Source organism: Cervus canadensis, chromosome 27, assembly GCF_019320065.1.
Source record: "Cervus canadensis isolate Bull #8, Minnesota chromosome 27, ASM1932006v1, whole genome shotgun sequence".
Taxonomy (NCBI): Eukaryota; Metazoa; Chordata; class Mammalia; order Artiodactyla; family Cervidae; genus Cervus; species Cervus canadensis.
The window spans coordinates 48,908,690-48,935,581 of record NC_057412.1 but is presented as its reverse complement, the minus strand read 5'-3'; the positions used below and the strand labels follow the sequence as shown (position 1 = coordinate 48,935,581).

Below are 26,892 nucleotides of genomic sequence, written 5' to 3'. Positions count from 1 at the left end.
TGCGTTTGAGTCCAGGCTGCCTGATTTGGAATTCCATCCTCTTAATCACAGTGTACACACACACACACACACACACACACACACACAGAGATGCACACACATATACACACACACACAGATGCACACACTTACATATATATACACATACATACAGATGCACACACTTACATACACACACACATGCACACACTTACATACACACACATGCACACACTTACATACACACACACACACTTTTTATAATACGTACACACATACAGATACCACACATGCTTTGCTATCTCTACACTGTAAGCCTGGAGAGACTTGCCTGGTTGTATGGTAGCAGAGTTTGGATGTACAACTATACATTATCATTTTCTTTATTTTTTTACTTGTCTAATTTTTGTTCTGCCTCTAAGTATATCATCACTGTTCAGTTTAATGAGTTACACGTGATGAAAAAGGAGATGGTCTGATTGAGGGTGCTGAGACTGTAGGGTGCATCTACTTCTATCATTAGGCATCAGTAGAAAATTAAAATTTCCCAGAAACCATCTCCCTAATGAACATGCAGAATCTTCAGTACTTAAAATCATCATAGTATTATCAATGGAATTCTCTGAAAGCCAAATGAATTAATAAATAAGCTCCTTTCTATACTGGCTTGAATTTTTTTGTGGTGATTATTTTATAAAAATATTCACTGGGAAAAGAATTGTACACAACACCGGGTTTTAACTGGAATAAAAGGAGCTCCTCATGTACCGATTTTCTCTTTTGCCTCTAGCAAGATGTAGTGTGTTTTCTTACATTTCACCAGTGAAGAAAGATTTCTTGTCTTCGCATTATGTTTTGTTTTTTTTTCTCCTTATTCTGCACTGTTCTACTGTTTGGTCCACATGTTAGTCCTTGTGTTAACTAGACTTTAAATTCTTCCAGGCATGAAGGTTTTGGTGGCCTGTCTACCGCGTGGAGGGCACCGTATTCTTTATGATCATGGTTGTCCACCAGGCTTGTCTTGCTTGTCACAGATAAGAGAGCCGTCGGTTCCTTTGCAGGGTGTGGAATGTTCCCTCCACTTGGGTCACTTCGAATGTGACGTCCTCCTTATCCCTTTCAACACTGCTAAGTGGGCCTCTTCCACTAGGTTCATTTTATAAATTAATGTAGTTCTTATTGTCCATTTTATCACCTGATTATGCTCAGTTTAGCATTTTCCTATCTTGCATTATTTTTTGTTTTATATGTATTAATTTGTTTAATCTGCAAATGTAGTAACTCCTTTGAAAACAGATTGAATCTTCCACACCGTGTCTGACATATATTAGTAGATTTTCAATGAACACTTTTAATTAAATTGAAAGGGATTAATGTAAAAAGCAGTGAATAATAATGCTGGATGTTAAAGTATTTTCAAATAATGGGGTGCATCTGAGTTGTGTTAGTTAGTAAGAGGTAAATAAGGTAAACTGAGATCCAGATTGCTGAATTTTGTCAAATGGTCCTAAATATTGGAGCAGTATCAAATCTCAGATCACTTCCAATGACAACAGTACTATTTATGATCCACTTACTGTGTGCCAGGCCCTGTCCTGAGGCCTCTGCATATGTTAACTCACTTAAACCTTACAACTGCCTTATAAATAGATAGTTTCATTATCCCCATTTTACAGATGAGAAAATTGAGGTATGCAGAGGTTAAGTAATTTGCCCAGTATTACATAACTCTTAAGTGGTAGAACTGGGATTTAAATCTTGGCAATCTGGTCTCACAGTTTTTACTCATAAATGCTAACCTGTAATGCCTTTTTAGTTTATCATTGTATATGTAAATTTGATAATGTCAGACTTCATTGATTTCATCTGTACAAAAGTATAAATATGCTTTATATTACCTTAACTTTTAAAAATACCAAAAAAAATTTAAAAAGAAAGTTACTTTTTACAGGTTGCTGCCAGTTATGGCAACCCCCTCCAATATTCTTGCCTGGAGAACTCCATGGACAGAGGAGCCTGACAAGCTACAGTCCATAGGGTTGTAAAGAGTTGGACATGATTGAGCAATTGAGCATGTATGCCTATGAATTATGGAAGCAAAAGAAAAGATCACAATTTTTAAAAAAAAATTAGCAGTTGAGGTCTATCAGAAATCAGGATTTGACTCCTGGCTTTAAAAAGTGGAGCCGTGTCATTTCTGTAGCCTTTTCACTGGAGTGAAGAAGGGAGTTTCACTCTTCCTGAGGTAGGAGGCTTGCTCCTCTGCTTAGCCAAGACCAAGCTTCTTATTAACTAATTTATGCTTCAAAGAGAGCAAGATAATGTGGAAACTCTGTGCATCTCTGCTTGTATATAGAAAGAGTGGAGCTGTGTGAATGCAAGAAAGATTTTTCTTCAGGAAAAAGTACTCTGTTGAGAAAGGATATGACCATGGACTGAAAAGGAAGTGGCCCTGAGCTGGAGCTTTTCAAAGCCTGGTCTTCATGTATATGGAGACAGAGCTGATTTCCGTGTTGTAGCTCAACTAGTTGAACTCGATAAAAATTTGCAGCTCAGACTTGCAGATACTTGGTTTCTGCAGAAACGGGCAGCATAGCCAAGAACTATCACAGTCCTGGAGGCAAACAATAGGTCTGAAGGATCTTTAGGGTGCTTATTTCTTGAGCTCCCAAGAAGAGAGATAATGTTATTAAAGACAAATTCCTGATTTTATTATCAAGTTTGGGGGTAGAGCTGTGAGCAAATGCTCCAAGGGAAGAAGGGGTGTTCCTGCTGCAAAAAGACTCCCCGTGAATGGTGGCGCTTGGTTCGTGTGTGTGTTAGTCACTCAGCCGTGTCCGACTCTTTGTGACCCCGTAGACTCTAGCCCGCCAGGCTCCTCTGTCCATGGGATTTTCCAGGCAAGGATACTGGAGTCAGTTGCCATTTCCTTCTCCAGGGGATCTTCCCGACCCAGGGATCGAACCCGGGTCTCCTGCATTGCAGGCAGATGCTTTACCGTCTGGGCTACTAGGGAAGCCCACTTAGTTCATGAGTCCCCCCGGAATACACAGCGTCCACCTGGATACTCCAGACAGCAGTTTATTCCTATTGTTTTGTGCTGAGTACCTCCTTGTGGGACCTTCTGTGGATTAGAGGATCACTATCTCTGTCTTAAAGGGAACCTAAAGTTTGAGGGTGGAGAGAGGTTTGATGAAATATATCCTCAGGAACAGAAGAAGGTGTCATTGAAGATTATCTTTGAAGAAAGGGACTCAGGACAATAAATAAAGAATTTTTAAAGAGTTCTCAAGCATCTCCTTTCAGACCCTACATTTGTGATTCTTGGTAGCTTACCCTCTTTTCAGTAGTGTTAAGAGTTTTCCTGAGTTAGTTTTTCAGGAAAAGGAAAACATGAAGGTCTGTGTGTCTGTGCTTGCAAACTGCAGGAGCAGGATATTAATAATTTGTTTTCTTTGTCAGTCTCATGGGACAGAATCCCCAAGGGAAGAACTGTTTAGCAGAAGCCATATGGAGAAGAGGGTACAAAGCTAGACACTGGGGTCCCAGAGGGAGAGGGGCAGAGAAGGAGACTAAAGGTCGGGGTGGGCGTGTGCTGAGTTTCTCAGTTGTGTCTGACTCTCAGTGGCCCCATGGACTGTAGCCCGCCAGGGGATCGTCCCTACCCAGGGATCGAACCCACGTCACCTGCATCTGCGGCATTGGCAGACAGATTCTTTACCACTGATCCATCTGGGAAGTCCCAGGGTAGGGATGAGGGTCCTTAACAATTAGAGAACCAGAGAGACTGAAATAGGACTAAATCCTCAATCAAAGAGCTTCCGTAAGTATTTTATGAAGTTTTGTATATAAAGCCTATGGCAACATTTAGCACATTTTTAGCACTTTAGAAAGAATGGTTGAATCTGACCAGGGCTCTCAACGCCATCAGAAAATCCCCAGTTCTCCAGCATACAGTGCTGGCCTGCAGTTCTCTCTTCACAGGCTGAACCCCCTGCCCTCCAGCTGGCTAATTCCAGCTCCTCCTCTGGGGCCTGCCAAGCGCAAAGCCGGGCCCCTCCCCCGGGTAACCATGAGGCTGCGTTCTCGTGTTAGCCTCTGTGACACTGTCCTGGGTGGTTTGCTTCCACGTCTGCATTCTCTACTAGGCTGAATTCGGTGTAATAAGATTGCATTGGGTTCCTAGCATGGGGGCATGATGCCAGGCTCTGGAAAGTGCCACTAGATAAAGGCTGGGTTTTAGCAGAGGTTTGGGAAATGTCGGTGGAAAGAATGAGCTTGAGGATATTGAGAATGAGCTTGAGGATACTGAGAAAATACAACCATGACAAGAGCTATTTGTAACAAGTGATTCCATAAAACCTTTATATAAAGTGTTTTACTTTAAAAAGTAATCTTTCTCTCTCTGTGTGTGTCTGTGTCTTTACCTCTCTGTCTTTAGAAATAATAGTACACATGTGTGAGACATTATTCAGACTATAATGATGTTTCATGTGAATTTTGATGCAGAGATTTTACAGACTGAGAGTAATCCAGAACGGATTCAGGACTTTGCCTCTCCCCAACCTGCCCCTTTACCCTCCCCCATTCCCCACCACATGCCACCACCTCCACATATTTGTTTCTCTACAAATACTTCCTTAGAAGATTGCTGATTAGCTCTGAATCTAAACCCAAAAGAATTTATACCCACCAGGAAAAGGAGATGCTTAGATGCGGTTTCAACTCTGTGTTTGTATTGGAGGGAAGGAGGCTAGATTTAGGGAAGGAAAGGGGTGGTTTGTACTTAAAAACCTCTCACCGCTTCTGCCCCACCAAACCCACCATAAACTTGACCCCAGGCCCCCTTTCCCAGGGAGTCTAGTTGAAGCTTTTCTTTCTATGCCGTCTGATTTCTGCTCAGCTCAAATACCCAGAAACTCCATGTCCTCCTTCCTCCTACCCACTCAGCTTCTTCTAGCCAGGCAGATAATTCTGAGGTGCTGTGTCTGTGTGTTTTACGTTCACTACTGTGAAATCCTGAGGAGTTTTAACTTTTCAGATTAAATCGCCTCAAAATTACAAATGAATATCACCACCAATAATATACTTAAAATACTGGGAGTGTAAATTACATAAGAAAGAGCTGTTTTATTCTTTGTGTGCCAAGTTATTTTATAATTGAAAAAATTTTGTAAATCCCTTGGAAGTTCTTGGAACACTTCAACATAACATTATTCACTTTGAAGATGTGGTAACTAAATTTCTAGATTTCCTGTTCTCCCAGGAATGAAATACGTGTCATCTATGTGATTAATCCTAGAAAAGTCATCACACTAGAAGGACAGAGTGCTCCTGCCTTTTGACAAAATGAAGCGCCTGTCAGGACAGTGACCATTGCTGTCTAGAAGGAGCTGGGTCCATGTATGAGTTCTTGAAATAGTCCTGGATGAAAACATTACTCCAGAGAGTTCAGTTCTTTGGATTTTTTAGGAAAAAAAAATCAGTCAGCCTGTAGTCAGCCTCTTTTCCTCCAGGAGATTTGCAGTGTTGGCTTGGACCTCTGCCAGGGAGACCATTCAAGTAGGTGCAAGGGTCTTCTGGACTGCTTGCTTAGGGATGGGCGTCGTGAGCTCATGCTCACTTGCTTTAATCAACGTCTTATTTTAAAATAAATGCAGGTTCACGGGCTGTTGTAAGAAGTAATACAGAGGTGTCCCCTGCACCCTTTATCTGGTTTTGTAACATCTTGCAAAGCTATAGAACAATGTATCAGTTAGGATATTGGCGCTGACACAGTCAGGATACACAGCACTCCATCCCCAGAGGATTCCTCCTGCTGTCCTTTGACAGCACAGCCACTTCCCTCTGCCCAGTCATGCCTTTGGTAGAACACTCTGACGCCAGTGATAAAAACTAACTGTTTGCCAGTTGTGAATGTTTATCTTTGCCAAGACAATTTCACAGAACCCAGGAGACAGGTCTGTTTCTGACAGATGAGCGCTGCGTCTCTTTTCTTGGTGTATTCCCGTCTCTACTGTGCTTACGTTCCCAGGGAGATTCTTCTGTATTTTTTTCCTGAGTATCAGCTACCATCAGAGTTTGGCCACACATCCCTGGAGGAACTTACAGCAAGTTTTGAGGTAAGCTGGCTTTTTTTTTAAACTTTGAGAAGATGACATAATACCCTGAATTGAATCTGCAGCGCAGAGAAATGTAAAGGGTTACCTAGAATAGATTCAGTGAATCAAGTGGGTGGCTGAGAATTAAAGCTGCATGGGAAACAAAGGTGGCCAAAGTTTAATTAAACTCTGGGAAGATTGTGCAGACTGGGAGTAGTTGGTCACTGAGATGGAAAGAGCAGGACATGGTCCTTGACTTCCCTCCCTGCCCCAGAAACAGTCCCTGTTCCTTAGGTACTCTCCCTCAGCCCCCTTTTATGAGGAACCAAGGAGAAGACTGGGTTAGAGTCAGTAGGACATCACAGGGAAGGATGAAGGAAATGGTGTCCACATTTACGCAGTCTCCTCTCAGGGGCGAAGCTGTCTGTGATGAGAAGGAAAACTTTGCCCAGCATCCCCTGGGGCACACGGGCTGAGCGTGGCACCAGCTCCCAGGAGGCAGGCCCTGAGCTGCTGAGCCCCCGCAGGCTGGGCCCAGGCTGAGTGAGGGGTGCAGGCCCGAGGCCACCCGAGCTGCTCACGGGGCTGGAGGCGGCCCAGCGGGTGCAGAGGGTGGGGGGCTCCGTCTCCACCCCCACGCCTGGTGTCGCTTGTGGAAAAGATGGGAGCATGCGAAAAGGGATCAGTGAAGAGCAGAGGTGCTGCGTGCCTTCACCTGATCCTGCATGAAGTCACAGGTATCAGTGAGAAGAGCCACGCGTGATGATTCTCAGAGGTGCTGTGTGCCTTCACCTGATCCTGGATGAAGTCACAGGTATCAGTGGAAAGAGCCACGCGTGATGACTCGCAGAGGTCCCATGTGCCTTCACCTGATCCTGCATGAAGTCACAGGTATCAGTGAGAAGAGCCACGTGTGATGATTCTCAGAGGTCCCATGTGCCTTCACCTGATCCTGGATGAAGTCACAGGTATCAGTGAGAAGAGCCACGCGTGATGATTCGCAGAGGTCCCGTGTGCCTTCACCTGATCCTGGATGAAGTCACAGGTATCAGTGAAAAGAGCATGCGTGATGATTCACAGAGGTCCCATGTGCCTTCATCTGACCCTGGATGAAGTCACAGGTATCAGTGAGAAGAGCCACGTGTGATGATTCTCAGAGGTCCCATGTGCCTTCACCTGATCCTGGATGAAGTCACAGGTATCAGTGAGAAGAGCCACGTGTGATGATTCACAGAGGTCCCATGTGCCTTCATCTGACCCTGGATGAAGTCACAGGTATCAGTGAAAAGAGCACGCGTGATGATTCTCGGAGGTGCCATATGCCTTCGTCTGATCCTGGATGAAGTCCTGCATCACGGCTTCTGTTGCTTTGCCGTCGACTCTCAGCTCGCTCTTTCCCGTGGAGCTTGACTCCACGGCTTCGCTGGGCTGCCTCGTCAGGCCACCGGTGACCACTCTCCTGACCTCTGCAGCAGTCGCTTCTCTTACCTGACCTCTTGGAGACATCAGTGCAGTTGACCACTCTTTCTTTCTTGGAGCACTTTCTTTGTGTAACTTCCATGACAGCAGAAAATTTTCACTTTCCTGCTTCCCTCCCTCCCACCCTCTGTGCTGGCCGCCTCTTCTCCATTTGTTTGCTAGGCATTGGCATTTCTGAGGACATGTTCCTGTCCCACCTTCTTCTACTAAATGTTTCTAGGTGACCTCAACTAGTCTCTAGCTTTAAATACCGACCCATGGGTCAGTGTCTGTCCCCAGATTATTTCTGTTGTGTCCCCATCCATGATATCCTGACTCCAACCTCTTTATTTATTATTTATCATTTACTTTTCCCTCACCTTGATTTTCTTTTTCATCTGCAAATTTTACAAACCATATTGTATAATGTAAGCCACCTTAATCGCTTTTTAGAATGAGGTGAGGTCTACTGTAGGTAATTAATTAGACTCAGACTTAAAAGACCCACAGTACCAATATTGGCAAGTTCTAGACTCTGATGCTTTGTTTATACCAGATACTTACACGCTATAACTCTGCTGTAGACAGCTCATTCTCTAAAAGTTAATATCCTGTTCTGTTATCATTTATGAAAACAGCTGGAGCAGTGCCCAGAACAGACAAACAAAAAGCTGAAAATGTGTTTCAACCAGGTAAGCTTCCTTTCAGTGCAGTCATTTATATTCTAAATGATCCTGTGTTCCAAAGGAGAAATAATACACATTTCCAAATGTTACATTTGAAAGAAAATCAAATTTGCATTCACTTATCAAGACTTAGATTAATGTGTAGCATGTCAGATGTCACAAAGCAACATCGTTTTGAATTTTAAAGATGCAAATGTTTCCCAACCATAAAGCTTATGAAACACTTGGAATTGGACTATATTTTGAACAGGAAATGTGACATTCGGAGTCTTTAAGAAATAGAGTCATTGAATCTTCGATACACTGTGCTAAATCAGAAATCATTTGTACGTCAACGTCTTTGTTTTGGACAATATGATATCTCTTGGGTTTCTAAAATTCTATCAACAGTTTTTTAAGTTTATGATTTTTCTCTTTTAAAAGTGGATATAAAAATAGTTAATGCCGATAAAAGAAATTAAAAGGAATTTTAAGAAATTCATCCATTGTCCCAAACCATTCAGAGATCACTGGTATTTTTTGGTGTATTTCATTATAATCTTTCTCTCAGCAGACGCTTTTCTTTCTTTTTTTTTAATTAAGTTTTCTTATAATACAGTGTATCTAGTTCTTCAAGATTCCCTTGGTGGGGGAGGGGAAGAGAGTCCACAGAGTCCTTTGGCTCTACTGGAGAAATATCTCAAAATCATATGCCCTCAACTTCTTTAATTCACACTTAAGGGAACTGAGATTGCAAGGTGTGAAGTTGGCCCAGTCAATACAAGGGATTAGCATTGGAGCCAAGTGCCACCCCAGAAGTTCCCAGATGCTTCATGGAGGCCACAACAGTCTGGAACTTTTCATGGCACCAGGGTCAACGCTGAGATGTTTGGTCTCCGCTGACCCTTCACCTGTGTTTGCTCTGACAGGTGCACCAGCTCCATCACTAGCACACATACTAGCATCTTCTTCCAGGTGCTTACGTTTACAGCCATCTTCTGGAAAGCTCTCATAATAACATGCACATCTGTAAAGACTGGGAGGTGACTCATGCTCCCCGAAGTTGTGTTCAGTATAGCCATAAGCAGAGGCATCTCCTTATCCCTTTTGTAGGGAATGGAGTAACATTTGAATATTCATGTTTTATAAATGAAATAGAAGTTCCCCGAAGCATGTAACTAGGCAGACTTGAAATGAAAATTAGAACCTAATCTAGATTTCTTCTAAAAAGGCTGTGTCACAAAGTGTTTGAATTTTCGGGTGTGTCTAAATGTAATACCCCTGTTGATATATTTGCCTCTGATGTCTCTCCCTGAGTGTCTGCTGGCCTGTGATAAGCAACTGGAAATGAAGGAATATTGTAGCTCTTAATTTCTCATCATTGTTCAACTGAAAAATGAATTTATTTTCTGGATAATGTTTTTTTTGAGAAAGCTGCAATTGAACATTTTCAGTATGAAGACTTAGCTGTCAGCGTTTCCTAATAGAATAAAAGACAGCCTTTTTTTCCAGCTTATTTTTTGTCTTATCCTAGCTACTGCTAGGATAGTAGTAGCTACTATCTTAGTAGCTAGGATAAGTAGTAGCTTATCCTAGCTACTACTTATCCTAGCTAATACTAGCACTAATATTTTCATCAGTGAATCTGACACTGTGATTGACTAAGAGTCACTAGTGTCAGGCACTAAACTAGGCTTTTATTTATGTGGCCTCATTTGACTCTCACGTCACCGGGAAGGTAGGTGCCACTGTCTCCATGTTAGCAGTAGGGAAGTGGAGAATCAGAAAGACAACATTCCAGTGTCATGATTCAAGTCAGGAGGAGATTCAGGGTTGGAACCCAGATTTGTCCCACTCCAGAGCTCTTTTCACGACCCCACCTTCTTCCATCTCATTCTTATCCGGACTGTAACAGTTCATCCTTACAGAATTTTCATGTGTTACTTGTAGTAGGTATATTACAGGCTTCTCAGGTGACTCAGGGGTTAAGGATCCTCCTGCTACGTAGGAGACATGGGTTCAATCCCTGGTCCGGAAGATCCCCTGGAGAAGGAAATGGTAGCCCACTCCAGTATGCTTGCCTGGGAAATCCCATGGACAGAGGAGCCTGGTGGGCTATGCAGTCCATGTGGTTCCAGAGAGTTGGACGTGACTTAGTGACTCAACAGCAACGATAGGTATACTGCAGCGTCTCAGCCCATTGGTATAAGAGATTCTTGTTGACTCACTAGCCGCCTTGACGTTGCAGGATGAGTGGTATATGGGGAGATGCTGACAGTAAGCTCTGGTGTGGGGAGGGCGTGTGGTGGGCAGGCTGCTCAGTGTCCCACCAGGAATGGCCCCAGCTCTGTGGTAGACAGCTTGACAAGCCAGTGAGGCTCCTGGGTCTCTCAACAGATCTTCATCTCTTGGTTAGGGAACTCTGTTTTAAATATTTACACTGTAAAACTTAGAAATTTGCTAAGAATTAGTTTGTCATACATCTCAGCATATCCAGGTTTATCCATGTCCTTCATGTCTGTTCTAAATGATATTTTTTCAGTGTCTACACTTGGTAGTGGAACCAAGTTGTTGGGTCTTGGAGGCCAGACTGAACAAGTGTTTATTCAGCATATTAACAGAGGATGAGTAGAATCCTCTTAATGTTCAGGGCAAGTAGGACTCAAAGAATCAAAGCAAATAAAGAGTCAGGAGACTATGAGTTCCTTTTGAAACTGAGATCACAAGCAAAATACAGAACAATTGAAATCATGAGTTTCCTCACATGATCTTAGGGACTTTGTTAATGTCTGGTAGCCTTAAGTGCATGGTTATAAAAACTGTTAATATTAAAATCATTTGTTGAAATCTGTTAGGGGATAACTGCGCACCTTGCTTTGAGGTATGTGTGTTTAATGAGGAGAGGTCCCCTGGTAGTTACGAACTTCCCTGGTCACCTTGCCCTGACTGCGTCAGCAGTGTCCGTAACTACTAGGACAGCAGCTGATTCATAGCACCATTGGTGGTCCTGTGTAGCCCAACCTTAACTACCGTCTTTCATTCTTTCCTTTTGCAAGCCATCTGCTCCATCCAAAATGGAGTTGCCCCAGCCTGCTACATTGGCCAGCCTCTGAGCCTTTGCCCATGCTATCCCCCCCAAATACTCTTTCCCACTTCCCCAGTCCACAGGTGGCCCACTGAAGTCCTACCCACTCTTTGTAGAGCTTAGCCAATGCTTCCTTCTATCTCAAGCCTACCTTAGTCTCTCCATATGAAGCTAGCTAATCTTGATTTCTGTGTTCTGAGTGAACCTTAAAAAAAAAACCTCTATTTTAGCATTAATTAAATTTTCTGCCTTATATTACAGTAGTTTCTTGTATTCCATTTTCTCCCCAATTAGATTATAGAGTCCTTGAAATTAGCAATCCTCTCATATTCTAGAGGCATCAATAAGAACCTTTGATGCATCTGGACCTTACTATCATGCATTGAATCAAAGTTGATTATTTCTGCTGTAGTGCCTGCCTGCACAAACACATGCATATTCTTATAAATAGAAGACAAAGATCTATAGAAGACAAAAATCTATAGATCTTGTAGGCCTGCCTTACTTTGTGCAAACTTGTTAGGATTCTGGAGCTCCAGAGCTGCCAGAGCTCTGACTTTTTAAATTCAGGCAGAAAATTAAATCTCAGTTGAATATCCTTTCTTTCAAATCCTAATTCCATGCTGAATTAATAGGGTTTGGAAGAATTCCATTTTTGATCCGCCACAAATACCTCTACAAGAGTGAGTTTACCCAGCAGAACTAAGCCTCTCATCCTGTTAACAATTCTCTACCCACCTTAATTAAAATGTTAAAACAGCCAGAAGTCCTTTTACATTGAGCTTTAAAAGTTGTCAAAATTTTCACCTTTTATAGAAACCTCATGGAGATGTTAGCCTGAGAAAGGAAGAAGCATAAATCAAGAAACTGGCTAAGTTGGCCAGTAGTGTTTGGAGTAAATATAGTTCAGTGGTTACATGATAGTGAACTTTGAGAGACTGAATATGATTTTGAATATAGCATGCTGTATAAACATTCTTAAAGCTATACTGTATTAACAGTGCTGTCTTTTGAACTTTAAAAAAAATTAATTATAGATACCCAGCAAATTATAGAATAGTGGAGAGGTCCCGTGTACCCTTCATCCAAGTTTTCCCAATGCTTATATCTTTCATATAAGCATTTCATATAATTATAGTATGATATCAAAACCAGGAAATTGAAATCGGTGGAGTGTGTGTCTCATTTTATCCTGTGTGTGGATTTGTGTAACCACCACCCCTGTCAGGATTCAAACTCCCATTTTACCACAAAAATCTCCCTGTGTTAGTGTGTAGCCCGCTATAGTCACGTGCCACACACACAAACACCCCTCACCCCAGGCAACCACGAATCTGTCATCCATCTCTATAGTTGTGTCATTTGAGGAGTGTTATTGAAATGGAATCATAGAGTAGGTGTCATTTTATGAGTGGCTTTCTTCATCAATGAAATTTCCTTCAAATCCATCACGTGTGACAGTTGTGTGTTTCTTTTTATTGCTGATGAGCAATACTATTATGTGTCTAAGTAATATTGTTTTTCATATTCTGTATTTCTTTTTGATTTTCTCTGTTTGGGTTTGTTTTATTATTGTTGTTGCCTTTTATAAGAAAGTCTTTCCTGGCTATTGTTCAGGATGGCAAAAGCTGTAAATTCTAAAGTTCTGAAAACTAAGAACTATAGTTGGCTGCTGACATCTGAGCTGTCTATAACTCTGCCGTCATTATTCCCACTGTGTTGAATTATTTACCCTGCTCTCCCTTCAGGCCGTGGGAGATCTCACTTCCTAGATTTGATGGAAGCCTCCACTGGAAGTGTCTGTGATGCTTCCTGGAGGAGGTGGTGGTCGCCTTAGTTGTAAGCCATCAGCTTCTTGTAGGTTGAAGAAAGGATGTTCAAAAATGGCTCAGGATCTCAGAATGTAGCCTGTTTTTCAAGGCAGGATTGGCCCACATGTGTGAAAACCCCTTGCTGGTGAATGCTGAACATCTGCAATCCCAACTCTTCACTGTTTAGTTCCCTGTGGCATTGGTAATAAAGGTGCATGAAACCAGTTTTCGTTTTTTTTTTTTACATTGAGGTTACATTCCAGAGGGAAAGATAGATAGTATGCACTTACATAAGACATAAACATACAGTGTGATATGCTGTAAAATAATTGTGCAAGACAGTCACGGTGTGTTGGGGAAGGGGAGGCTATTTCAGAGTCAGAGAGCAAGGAATATCTGAGCCATGTTTTAATACTAGTTGAGGCCAGGAATGAGCCTTGTGTAGACCTGGGGCTGAATTTACTGAACAAAGAAGCAGCAAGCACAAGAGGGCCTGTGACAAGAGAGAGCTTGGTGTATGCCAGGAAGATCGAGGGCTAGGATTTAGGAAGTAAGGTAAGACGAGGGAAAGCCAGGTCAGGGGTTTCAGGTCTAATGCCCTGTGCCCTCAGACAAGCATCCAGGCCGTGTAAGTCTCTACAATACCTGAGATTCCTTCATGCGGCAATCTATAGATCTCACAATGCAGTCTTGTCTTTAATACTGCACATGATATATATATGGCCCATGTTTGCCACTGTAGAGTGGTATTTGGGTCCCCACTCCCAAATATCCCCTCAGTTAATAGCACATGAGAAGTTTACGTTTGCAGGTAAATTACTGATTCAACCTGACTCAAGTACCTTAAGTCAGGACTTCAATGCTCTTCAGTTTAATGGAGAGTCCGCACCCTCCTCTCCACTCTAGTAATACCTGTGCCTGACTTGGGACACAGTACACTTTCTCCCATAAGATACAGTATTCACACACTTGTATTCTCTTATTCTGTAGACTAGAAGGTTGTGGAGGGCAAAGAATGAACCTTCTGATCTCTTCATCACCTATTATAAAATTCAGTGCCTGAATTTAGGAAGTGGTTAGTGACTATCTACTGAACAGAATTCAGTGTACTTAGGGATGTTTACTTGTTTCAAGAATTGTATAGAAAAAGGAGAATTGTGTGGGAGGTCAAGGCGTAGTGAAACGGAATAACACGGACAGAGCCGGGCCAGGGCCTGCCCGTGCGGTGAGGTGCGGCGGAACACAGGCCCGGCTGCCTTACCGTTTTCCCGGCGACCCAGCGTGTTAGAACACGGGACTCTCCTTATTGCAGTGACATTCAGATGGTGGTCAGAACAGAACTTGCCCTGTATCTCTTTTCTCAGAATACCCCCGGCCTCCTCAAAATGTGGATGCAGGCAGTTCACGTCACTTTGAAATCGCAGCATTTGCTGTTCCATGCCGGCTCCCTGCTCCGTTAAGTGTCTGAGGCATAATAAACATGAGCTCCTGGAAAATCACCAAGGCTCTTGAATCAGCAAAGGGCATACATGTTAGCAGATAACCGTAGCCTTTACGTCATATCAGACAACCCAAGGAGACTGGCAAACTAGGAGTTCCTCTTATCGCAGCTTCTGTGCTTCTCAGACGCTCCAGATTTGAGTCACGGGTGACACATAATCTGTCTAGAAGCCCCACGTTGCTGCTCGTCTGTGGCCACCGGTGCTGTGGAGAGGGGGCCCGGGCGCCTGCCCCCTCGTGTCCTGAGGAATATGGTAGCCCTGTTGGGAGAAGAGATCCAACCGTCACTCACTGTCTGCTTCATTTCAAAGCAGGGGTTTCTGAGCCGCCCTTGGTGTGCCTGCTTGTATTGCAGTCACTAGACTGTTGTACGTTTTTCCTCCTTTCTCTTCCTCTTCCATCAGATTGTCAGTTCCCGTAAGGGATGAGTGTATCTTAAACGTAAACTCCCCAGGGCACACACATATAGGGACAGCTGTGTAGAACTGTGATATGAAGGGGAACGTAGTCTTTTTAAAATATGCTAAAACCGGTTTAAAACCGTTCCCAGATCCGTGATGTGTACATGGTCCAGTATGAAAAGAAACTGAAGAGAAAGATGCAGTCTGTTATCTGTGATGCAAACAGTAGAGAAGAGGCTAATGAAGCATCTCTGGGACAGTGTGAAGAAAAAAGGAAACTGACTGAAGAAAAACTGAATCAGCTTCGTGTAAAACTGGCCGTATTATTGCAGAAGCTTCAGCTGGTGAGTAGTGAAGTGTTGTTTCAGCAGTAGGAACGCATGCAGTGGAGAGAGCCCCGGGCTGACTTCCTCTCCTGACTTCGTCGTCCACCTACTGAGTGGACGGGTCACTTCCTGTAGCCCTCACCCTCCCTAAGAAGGCCTGGAGATTACGTATAAATGAGCCTTCAAAGTGTAAGTTAGAACACTGTTAAAAGGCCTATTATTTTTTCCCTTAAAAAAAAAATCAGAAGCTTTGGGCTGTTGATATATTTCGATTATTCTGTCTTCTCAGTAGCATATTTCTAGTAGGAATTAAAAAAAAATTTTTTCAGACAACAAAACATTTTAATTTTTATCCTAATACATAGGTTTAAAAATAGACTTTTCTAATCTTAGAAGCGAGGTTAGAGAAATCAGGAAATATCATGTAAGTATGAATTACTGTTCTTATTTGTTTTTTGTATATTTAAATACATAAAGAATTGGGCTTCTGTGATAGATTGGGTCAGTAAGGAACAGTCTGTCTTTGATTACAGTATATAGAAATGCTGGGGAGACTACATCAAAAATTCAAATATATATAGCCAATGTTGAAAAGTCTCTGTAGATGTTAAAAAAATAAATTGAGAAATCAACAGTGAGCCCAGGAACTATGTCTGTGTTGCTCAGCTTTTCTTGGGGTGTAAACGAAGGTTGTTGAGTGGGACTCCTAGGAAAGATCCCTAAGAGGGGTTCAGAGAGCTTTGCGGAGGCCCTCGGGGCAGGTCTGTGTCTGGAGCGAGCTGGCATCATACACGCAGCGCCCGCACACGGTTGCTTCCCCAGCACTGTGGGTGGGCACCTGCATGCTCTCAGGCTGCTTCCCGGCCAGCCTTTGGCTCAGCTCATTGTCATGGTAACCTGGAAGACCCTTAGATATCCTAGAACCTGCTTTAAAATTATGCGGAACAGGGCCTGAAGGGGGAGAAAACTGTCTTGGGATGCGCAGGAAATTCGGACGTCGGCCCTGAGTCTGGGACAGGAGATGGGTCCTTCCTGGGCCATGCAGGGTGAGAAGGCGGGAGCTGTCCCCCGCGGAGAGTTCGGCCTGGAGGACGGCCTTGCTGGTGAATGGGGTCCACACGTGGTAGGGTTTCAGTGATGCCTGTTCTTTCACTAACGAGAAAAACTAGAGACCAAAGTTCTTTATCACAGTAACAGAATACCGCTCTCTGTCAAGAAAGTTCATAAAAATTTTTGGTTCTCGTAATAGCAAATCTGTTCAGCTAAGAAAAAATAAATGAAAGAATAGTAGTTTATGCTTCTCCTGGGTTTCCTCAAAGTAACCCAAGTAATGATACCAGCACTAACTTAATTTGTTTTATTCACAAACTTTAGTAAAGAGGTGAAGGGCTTTCGCCACGTCACGTGAAATGCTTTATCCAGTATCATTGAGAGGCGCTCAAAGGGCTCCTGCTTTCCCTACTGGAAATTTCCGTTGTCACTGCCTCTGCCTGAGCAGCTACGATGGAATAGAGCAGAGACGAGAGGGTAGATGTTGGGGCGGCTCATGAGGAAGCTGAGGACAAGAACCAGCCTGGAGTCCTAGGAGGGAGTCTGGCCTGCTGGGTAGAAAGCGGGGGCCAGGGGATTAGACCGGACTGAATAGGCTGAGAGCCGTTATTGTCAGAAAAGGTCACACGGGGCTTGCCTCAGGGTCTGTGAATATTTTGAAATCCTCGTGAATATCGGCATCATGGAGACCCAGCTGCAGAAACAGGGTCCGAGTTAGAAAGCTGGGATGCGGCGTAGTGCAGACTTGTTAGAGGACCGAACAAATCCAGGGCGACGGGAGCAAAGCAGACAGCGCGTTTACTGGGACCAGAAGAGGGATGGAGAAGCTACGGCAGTGCCAGATACCGGGAAACAGTGACAACATCGGGATTATTCCTGAAAGGTCCTTCCTAAAATCCCTCCTGTCCGTGAGCTCAGTTGGAGAGCAAGTTGATCCCGTGGTTGGGCCTGGGGACTGAGATTTAGAGAAAGAGGGAGCATTTGTACAACTGCTCATGGATCAAGAAACTTAGGGAAGGAAAGCTTGAGATTACCCCAGTAGAGAAAGAGAGAAAGAGAGAAAGGGGGGGGACAGGTCAGGGCGGCAAGCCCGGGCTGTGGGGAAAGATGCTGCAGAGGAAAAAGGAGAAACAGGGAAGTCAGAATTTGCCCACCCATCTCTTTTGCCTCTAAGGCTCAAAATTCATGAATTTTAAGATGGAAGAGGAGAGCGTGTAACTAACACACACACACACACACACACATATGAGATGAGTGGGGGCTCTAGGAATATGACAAGTAATTAAATCAAAAGGAAAAAAAAGACCACAGTTAAACAACCTCTACTAAAGAAGAAGAAAAAGATCCAAGGTCCTAACCACTTGTGGACATAAAATGAGATTAAATTCAAAATCATTTCAAAAGGTTAAAAGTGTTATTCAGATGCAAACTGGGTTTTGTTGCTACATGACTTGTAGGGAAGACTGGTCCAAGGTCACCCAGACAACCAGACTCAACCCTATAGCTTCTTCCCCTATTATGACTGCTGCTTGTCTTTTCCAGGGTGGTCCAGCCGGAGACCTGGAGCAGATTGACGCTTACTTAGAAGCTTTGCTAAAAGAAGATAATCTCCTTTTTCAGAAGGCTTTTGTTAATAAAGTGACTACGGATACAGGGCATCGTCTCCTTTTAGAAAAAGAGGAAAGTATTTCTCAAAATTAGAAGTCAGAAAAGGCATTCCCTTTTTTAAAATGCTAATAAGAAAAAAAGGAAGAGTCTTTAAAAGAGAAATCTCCTCTGTTCTTGTTATTGTAAAGTTCATCTTGTTTAATGGTAAGAAAATTTTATATTTTAAAAATGGAGACTGAGTTATAATTTGCATATTTCCCAGTTCTGTGTTGTAACTCTTCCTGTTCTTTCAGAAACCATTTCCAGAGTTCTCTAATTCTCATGTGAGCTACTAAGAAAGATAGATATGTCGTTTAGGCTTATATTTTGTTTTCACTAAAAAGATTGTAAAAACAGTGGTTCCTAAGAGCAATACGCAAAGACTACAGAATCACTTCCTTATGAAACTTCAGTTGAAAAAGACATTATACCCCTTCTCCACTACAACCAGCACTCAGTAAAGCAGGTAATATACATTCCCAAAACAACTTTGGGATATATTTTATATGATAATTTTATTGTTGAGTTACAGAAAGAACCAATCTTCTAGGTATAATGTGAATACATATTACACATGTGTGTAAGAATTGTACATTTTCCTTGATAACTTTTATTTGTTTAGGAATGTTTGCAACTTTGGATAAGAGCAATAAAACATTTAATAGTTTGTGTAATTGTGTAATTTTATTTTTATGTACATGCATGTAGTACAAAATTGAAAACAGGTGAAATGGAATATGGTGAAAGTTTTTACCATGTTCTTGTCTTTAGCTACTTAATTACTCTTCTTAAGAGGCATGCTTTTAACAGTTACTTATGAATTCATCCAAAATCAGTCAGTGTATATAAAACTTTATAAATTATTCTATGGATATAAATATGGTTGATGGATGTAATAGCATCCAAAAATGCTGGTTTTTTTCCTCAGTTAATTTATCTTCAAGATCATTCCATATCAGAATCAGTACATGTAGGACTGTCTTATCTTTAAACTGCTCCTTATTATTCCATTCTATAGGTACACCAAAATTTATTTTACATAAATATACATTTTATGAGGGACATTTACATTTTTCTTCTTTTTTCTTTCATAAGGCTTGTGCTTTTCATTATTTTTTTAACTAATTTTATTAAAAGTGTAGTTGATTTACAGTGTTTTATTAGTTTCTGGTGTACTGCAAAGTCATCCAGCTATCCATGTATATAATAGCAGCATTTGTTAATCCTGAACTCCCAATTCATTCCTTCCCCCTCACCTCCTCCCTCGGCAGCCATAAATCTGTTCTGTATGTCTGTAAGTCCGTTTCTATTTCATGGGTAAATTCATATTTCAGATTCCACATATAAATGGTACGTGATATCTGACCTTCTCTTTCTCACTGACTTTGCTTGGTATGATAAACCTCTGGGTCCATCTATGTTGCACCAGTTGGCCTTATTGCACTCTTTTATGGCTGAGTAATCTTGTGTATATTTGTAGCACATCTTTATCCGTCCATCTGTTGATAAACAGTTAGGTTGATTCCATGTCTTGGCTGTTGTAAATAGTGCTGCTGTGAGCACGGAGGTATGTGTATCCTTTTGGATTATAGTTTTGTCCACATAAATGCCCAGGAATGGGATTGTTGGATCATATGGCAGTGCTATTTTTAGTTTTTTGAGGAATCTCCATTCTGTTTTTCCATAGTGGCTGCACCAGTTTACATTCCCTCCAGCAGTGTAGGAGGATTCCCTTTTCTCCACACCCTCTCCAGCATTTATTCTTTAGTCATGGCTGTTCTGAATGGTGTGCGGTGGTACTTCATTGTAGTTTTGATTTGCATCTCTCTGATAACCAGTGATGTTGAGTATCTTTTCATGTGCCTAATGCCATCTGTATTTCTTCTTTGGATAAGTGTCTATTTAGGTCTTCTGCCCATTTTTTGATTGGTTGTTTAGTTCTTTTGTTGTTGTTGAGTTGTATGAGCTGTTTGTATATTTTGGAAATTAAGCCTTTGTTGGTCACATCATTTGAAGATATTTTCTCCCAGTCCATAGATTTTCTTTTTGTTTTGTATGGTTTCCTTTGCTCTGTGAAGGACTTCCCTGGTGGCTCAGACGGTAAAGCGTCTGCCTGCAATACTGGAGACCTAGGTTCAATCCCTGGGTCAGGAAGATCCCCCGGAGAAGGAAATGGCAGCCCACTCCAGTACGCTTGCCTGGAAAATCCCATGGACTGAGGAGCCTGGTGGGCTACAGTCCATGGGGTCACAAAGAGTCAGACACAACTGAGCAGCTTCACTTCACTTCACTTTGCTCTGCAAAAGCTTATAAGTATGATTAGGTCCCATTTGTTTATTTTTGCTTTTATTTCTATTGCATCTGGATTCTGACCTATAAAACATTGGTAAGATTTGTGTCAGAGAATGTTTTACTTATGTTTTCTTCTAGGAGTTGTATTGTCCCATGTCTTAGGTTTAAGTCTTTAAGCCATTTTGAATTTATTTTTGTGTATGGTGTGAGGGTGTGTTCTAACTGCATTTATTGACATGCAGCCATTCAGCTTTCCCAGCACCACTTTCTGAAGAGACAGTCTTTTCTCCATTGTATATTCTTGCCCCCTTTGTCAAAGGTTAATTGACTGTAAGTGTTTGGGCTTAATTCTGGGCTATCTGTTCTGTTCCATTGATCCATATGTCTGCCATTACCACACTGTTTTGATTAATGTAGCTTTGTAGTATTGTCTGAATCTGTGAGGGTTATGCCTCCTACTTTCTTCTTTTTCTTCAGGATTGCTTTGCCAATTCTGGGTCTTTCCTTAAGGTTCCATATAAATTTTAGGATTATTCTAGTCTGTGAAAAATGTAATGGGGAATTTGATAGGGATTATTTTAAATCTGTAGATTACTTTGGGTAGTGTGGCCATTTTAACAATGTTAATTCTTCCAATTCAAGTGCATGGAATATCTTTCCATTTCTTTGAATCATCTTTAGTTTCCCTTATTAATATTTTAGAGTTCTTAGCATATAAATCTTTCACCTCCTTGATCAAGTTTATTCCTAAATATTTTTTATGCAATTTTATTTATTTTTTTATTTTATTTATTTATTTATTATTATTATTATTATTAGTTGGAGGCTAATTACTTCACAGCATTTCAGTGGGTTTTTGTCATACATTGATATGAATCAGCCATGGATTTACACGTATTCCCCATCCCGATCCCCCCTCCCACCTCCCTCTCCACCCGATTCCTCTGGGTCTTCCCAGTGCACCAGGCCCGAGCACTTGTCTCATGCATCCCACCTGGGCTGGTGACCTGTTTCACCATAAATAATATACATGCTGTTTTTATGCAATTTTAAAAGGGGTTGTTCTTTTATATTCCCTTTCTGTTTTCTCATTGTTAGTATTCATTCTTTTTTCCACGTTTATATTTTCTCATCCTTTTGGATTTACATGCACACAACAGTGAACATTCTTATAAATATGTTCATTTCACATGTGTGCAATTGTACTTTTTAAATAAAATTTCAGAAGATGAATTGTTGGGTCAGAGTATATGTACATTTTATATATTGCTTAATAGCACTTCATAAAAACTGCATTAATAAACACCCCCAACAATATATGAACGCCTGTTTCCTCCCACCTTCACCAAAATCATGAACTATCAAACTCTCTTACGCTGTCAGTCAAATAGCTGAGAGTGACATATACTTCTAGCTTTAGTGCACGTTTCTTATAAGTAAAACTGAGTGCTTTTTCATGGTTAGAATTCCTTTGAATTTTATAATTTGGCCTTTGTTCATTTTTCAACTTGGCTATATTTCCCTGCTAATTTATAGGAGCTATTTTTATATTTATATTAAATATTTTATATTTTTATATCTTTTTTATATGATGTGTATCACAAATATTTTCTCACAGTTTTTCATTTAAAAATTTTTTATGGTGTTTTGAGTCACGTGAAATTTTTGGTTTAATTTCATTTATGGCTTCTGGACTGTTAGTCATATTTAGAGAGTACTTTTCAATGCTAAAATTATAAAGAAAATTTCCCTTGCTTTCTCTAATAATTTTGATGATCATATTGCTAAATCTTTGATTAATCTAGAGTTTATTTTGATGTAAGAGCTAAGTTAGAAATCTGACTTTGTTGTGTATGTTTCAAGATAGCCATAACAATGAACCAGAATTAACAAATGAATAATCAATCTTTTCCCCAGTGATCTGCAATACCATATTATTGCGTGTTAATTTTCTATTTTTATTTTTGCTGAGTTCTAAAAAACAAAAATTTTCTATTTTCTCTATTGATCATTTCATCTTTTATTCTCTTGTTGGATCCATGTTGTTTTGCTAGGGCTAGTTAATAATTTTATTTTTTGAAATATTCCTTTGTATCCTTGCATGTGCAATTCTCATTCAAACTTAGAATGAGAATTAGGTGTTCATTCACTATCTACCCCTCAAACTTTATTGGTATTTTAATGGGTTTGTAGTAATATTATAGGTTAATACAGGTAGAATTGCATATATATATCTGTCTACTCAAGACCAAATAGGCTTTTCTATTATGTTCAAGTCTTCTTCACTAGTAACCTATATTAGAATTTTAAATTTTTCTTCAACTACATCTAGCATATTAGAATTATATTTATTGTAATTAATTAGATTTATCATATGGCCTATTATAAGTGAAATTTTTTTTCCCCTCTATCTTTGGACTGGTTGATGTTTTATATAGCAAGATTTCTGATTTTTAGATATAAATGTTATATCCAGTGTAAGAATTCTTTTTATCTCAAGTAATCATTATACAGACTTTTTTAAAGCATAATTGGTATGACTAAGCACAGTTTGTGGATCTCAGGTCCTTACATTCTTGATCTATCCAAAGTTTTCCTTCCATAAGGGATTTTCTTGGCCCCTTAAAAACTCGTTATCTTCCTCTGCCATCATCAGTGTCCATTCTTCCTTTAAGAATTGGTGATTAATAAATGTTAATGGTGAGAAGAAGTCAGTGCCTCTGAGCACTTTTCTGGCAGACATTTAGAAAGAGTCTGAAGTGGGACTTCCTTAGAGATGGTTTTTGAACATTTTAACAGAGTGTCCCTCGTATTTCCTAACGGAATAATCCTCAGGACTGAGTCCCCAGTATCTCACCTTCTCTTGTTACTCAGCATAAGAAATCTCATCTACTCTGATGGTTTCAAGTAATACTTCCAAACGAATAAGTCCTCAATTTCCATGACTTTATTGAACACCTGTTATCTAACTCCAATTATAAACTAGAAATTTTCTGTTGAACACCCACATCGATGTGTTTGAAAGAAAACTAATCATAACCTCCCGCTTCCTGTCAAGGCAGTTCATTTAGGCTCCAGCAGGGTTTTATAGTGAAGATGAAGGAATAGGGACGAAAGCAGTGACCAGACTTATGAACTGAGTCAACATGGGAATTGGGGAAATAAAGTGGAGTAAGTTTAGGGGAGGAGGTTCGTCTTGGGACCAGAGGACTCTAGGAGGAAGTAATGGAATCCTGTTACTCTTAAATATGGATTGTAGCACGATGGCTTGGGGACCACACAGACAATCCGTTTCCATTATTAGACCTTGGGTACAGTTTTTAGGCCCATTGGCTCAGCTTTGAAGTCCACTGGCAGTTTGGGCTTGGCTGGGACCAGATAAGCTCAGGGACCAGAGTGAGATAAAACGAGCAGCAGAGAGTAGGGTAGATGCAGGTTTGAGAGACAAACGAGACAAGAACAGAAAAGGGGGTGGAGGCAGTGGCCAGTATCATGCCGGAAGACACAGCTCCATACCTTCCTTTTTCTGCAGACCACACTTTATAGCTGTCACATCTACAACTCTTCTTACTGCTTATTATTTACTTATTTCCCTCTCCTGTACGTAGAGTCCCTTTCATTTTAACAATACTCAGAATGTTTCATTTTCCCATGGCTTAAAACACGTTCTTCGTCTAAATTTATCTTCACAGTATTCAGATGTGAGAAGGAAGACGTGCTGTGGCTAAGTCGCTCAGTTGTGTCCAACTCCTTGTGCCCCCGTGGACTGGAACCCACCAGGCTCCTCTGTCCATGAGATTCTCCAGACAGGAGTACTGGAGTAGGATGCTGTTTTCTCCTCCAGGGGATCTTCCTGACCCAGGGGTCAAACCCGAGTCTCTTACATCTCCTGCATCGGCAGGTCGGCTCTTTTACCACTGGTGCGGCCTGAGCACTGGTGGAAAACTGAAAGTGACTTCCCAGCCTGTGCCAGGCCTCGGCGGGCCCTCAGTGGCCTCTCTCACAGTTGAGAAGGAAAAGACTCTTGATACTATTTTACTGATGAGAAACTTGAGTCTTATCGAAGTAATAATAGTTAATAAGTGGTGAATAAAGCCTAGAACCTACACTTCTTGATTGTAAGTTCCTTCCATTAAGCCCCACTGTACTACTCAATAATGTAGGGGTGTGTGTGTGTGTGTGTGTGTGTGTGTGTGTGTGTACATGTGCAATTGTGTCTGACTCTTCGTGACCCCGTGGACCATGCCCTCTAGGTTCCTCTGTCCATGTAATTTTCCACGCAAGAATACTGGAGTAGGTTGCCATTTTTCTCTCCAAATACAGGTGTAATTTACGGCTAACAATATGGCAAGGATTACCCTCTAAAATATTGTCTCTGTCCTTTACAGAAAAGTATTTATTTGAATGGTAGTAAGCAACAATCCCATCAGATACTAACTGATGACCTTGGTCTTAAAATTGTACAGATGAATTAATCTCACTGGCTTTCTATTCTTATTTAGCCTATAGCTGTTAGAGGTTTAGAGGAGCTTTCTAAGGGCTTATGTTAACCTCAAGTTTTAGTGAAGAGTGAGAGACTCAATTCAGAAAGACCTCACATGAAAATAGAGAAAAGGCTGTAGACTGTGAATCAGGATGGGGACTAGCAAATCTGTAGCAGGTGGTGAGACAGCAGTCCCTGCTAACGAGACTTGTGGTACAGAAAACTTACAGTGGAATACCCATCCAGTCTGCAAACACTGCCTGAGTTTGACATGCCTGGGTCTGCAAGGTCTGAATCAAAAAGCCAGTCGACATGTTGATCAAGTTTGTAATACCATGGACAAGAACAAGGTAAGAGCTTTTACTTATCATTTGGGTATGGTTCTGCATTTCCTCCTTTTTTCAATAAATAAAATAGCCTGAGGTAAAATGTGTGTGTTCCACTGAATTGTGAGGTCTTCAGAGAACCCGCAGCTTGTAGGTAAGTGAGTCATTAAACACATTTAGCACTGCCGGCATGAAAATAATTGGGAACTAGCCTCTCGCCCTTGGAAATGTTCTGCATGTAGGGAGTTATTTTAAAACCAAATTAAATCTCGGCATGGAATTCTAATACTATCGTTTAAACAAATCTAATAAGCACAGATTGATTTACAAAGACTGTTTTCAAAGTATTTAATGCATTGGTGACATGTTATAGAAAAGCAAATTACAGGAACCTACTTTTAAAAGTGTGATTGCATCTGGATTGGCAGATAAAATCAATAAAAATTAGCCAACATGTTGTTCATACTCAAATCAAAAGTTAGAATGCTTCATAATCCTTTCCTTTTTTTCATGTCTGACCAATTTAGTTTGGGGAAAGCCAAAAAAAAAAGTACAATTTTAAATTCAGATAAATGTTAGTTTCTAAAGATTCTTACTCAACTATTGTCTCAAATTTATTCATTCCTGAGGAGATACTACATATTTAATTACATGTCTTAAAAATAGAAAAATGAGAAAAGAAAAGCATAGGATAGGAAAAATAAGATTAAAAAGTAACAATCTGAAATATTGGGCTAAATTCTTCCTATCTGCTTTTCCTTGTACATTTCAGTTGTTTTACCTATAGATTTGTATATTTCAAAATGTACTGATTCCATCTAGAATAAAAGGCATGGGAAAATGCTGCTCATAGAAAAATAGATGACTTTAGAAGACTGTGCATGATAATAGAAGATAAGGGATAATTAACTCAGTACAGTTAAAGCTATTGGCTGTCCATTAGGATGGATGGAACCAAATACAGCTTTTAGAGCCTTTAAGCCAAAAAAAAAAACAGACAAAAAACAGACGCCTTAGATGTAACGGCCAGGAATTTGGGAGTTTTAAACCTGAGTAACATTAACAGCTATTTTAATCCTTGTGGCAATGACAGAAACAGAGTTTTTTGTAGGACATTATTGTCCTTTGTTCTTTGTTTTCAAATATGCATTAAGGACTGCATGCTTATCATGACAGTGTTTTCTTCCTCATTAATTTAACGTAGTGTAGATGCAAGCAAACCCAGCTCTACCCCCACAGAGCTTACAAGTCAGTAGGAAAATGAGGCAGATTCTGCTTTTGTTCTTAACTATGAAAAAGGATTTTGATATGCTATAGGCTGAATGTTTTATGATCCCTTCTCAAATCATATGTTGAAACCCCAGACCCCAATGTGATGGTGTTTGGAGGCGAGGGATCTTGGGGGTGACTAGATCATGAGGGCAGGGCCTTGGTGAGTGGGATCAGTAGCCTTATAGAGGCCCCAGAGAGCTCCCAGCCCGTTTCTCCATGGGTGGACCCGGTAAGAAGACGGTTGTCTATGAACCAGGAAGTGGGCCCTCACCAGACACGGAGTCTGCCTGTGCCTTTGATCCTGGACTTCCAGCCTGAGGACGGTGAGGAGTCCATGTTTGTGTCGGTCTTCCTGTCTCTCGTGATTTTGCCGTAGCAGCCTGTTGGGCACACGGTCGTGCCGTGACTCCCCGCCTCTGCCCGGGCTGCGCCTCTCTCTGCATGCTTCCTCACGCACCCGCCCCACATTCTCTGTCTGACTCGTGCGGCTGCTGCT

General features: G+C 41.2%; 1 protein-coding gene across 3 annotated transcripts in view; it reads left to right on the top strand.

Annotated features, from left to right (window-relative positions):
- The window catches only part of MORC1 (MORC family CW-type zinc finger 1), a 150,849-nt gene extending 132,159 nt beyond the window's left edge, over window positions 1-18,690 (top strand). For 2 of the 3 annotated variants that reach the window (XM_043448908.1, XM_043448906.1), the window contains 4 exons: window positions 6,014-6,101; window positions 8,177-8,230; window positions 15,150-15,344; window positions 17,919-18,690. In XM_043448908.1, the coding sequence (XP_043304843.1) occupies window positions 6,014-6,101; window positions 8,177-8,230; window positions 15,150-15,344; window positions 17,919-18,077 (496 nt within the window). In that variant the 3' untranslated portion in view covers window positions 18,078-18,690. The remainder of the gene's footprint in view (window positions 1-6,013; window positions 6,102-8,176; window positions 8,231-15,149; window positions 15,345-17,918) is intronic. The other variant, XM_043448907.1, reaches the window with a different exon arrangement.
- Window positions 18,691-26,892: the final 8,202 nt, after the last annotated feature.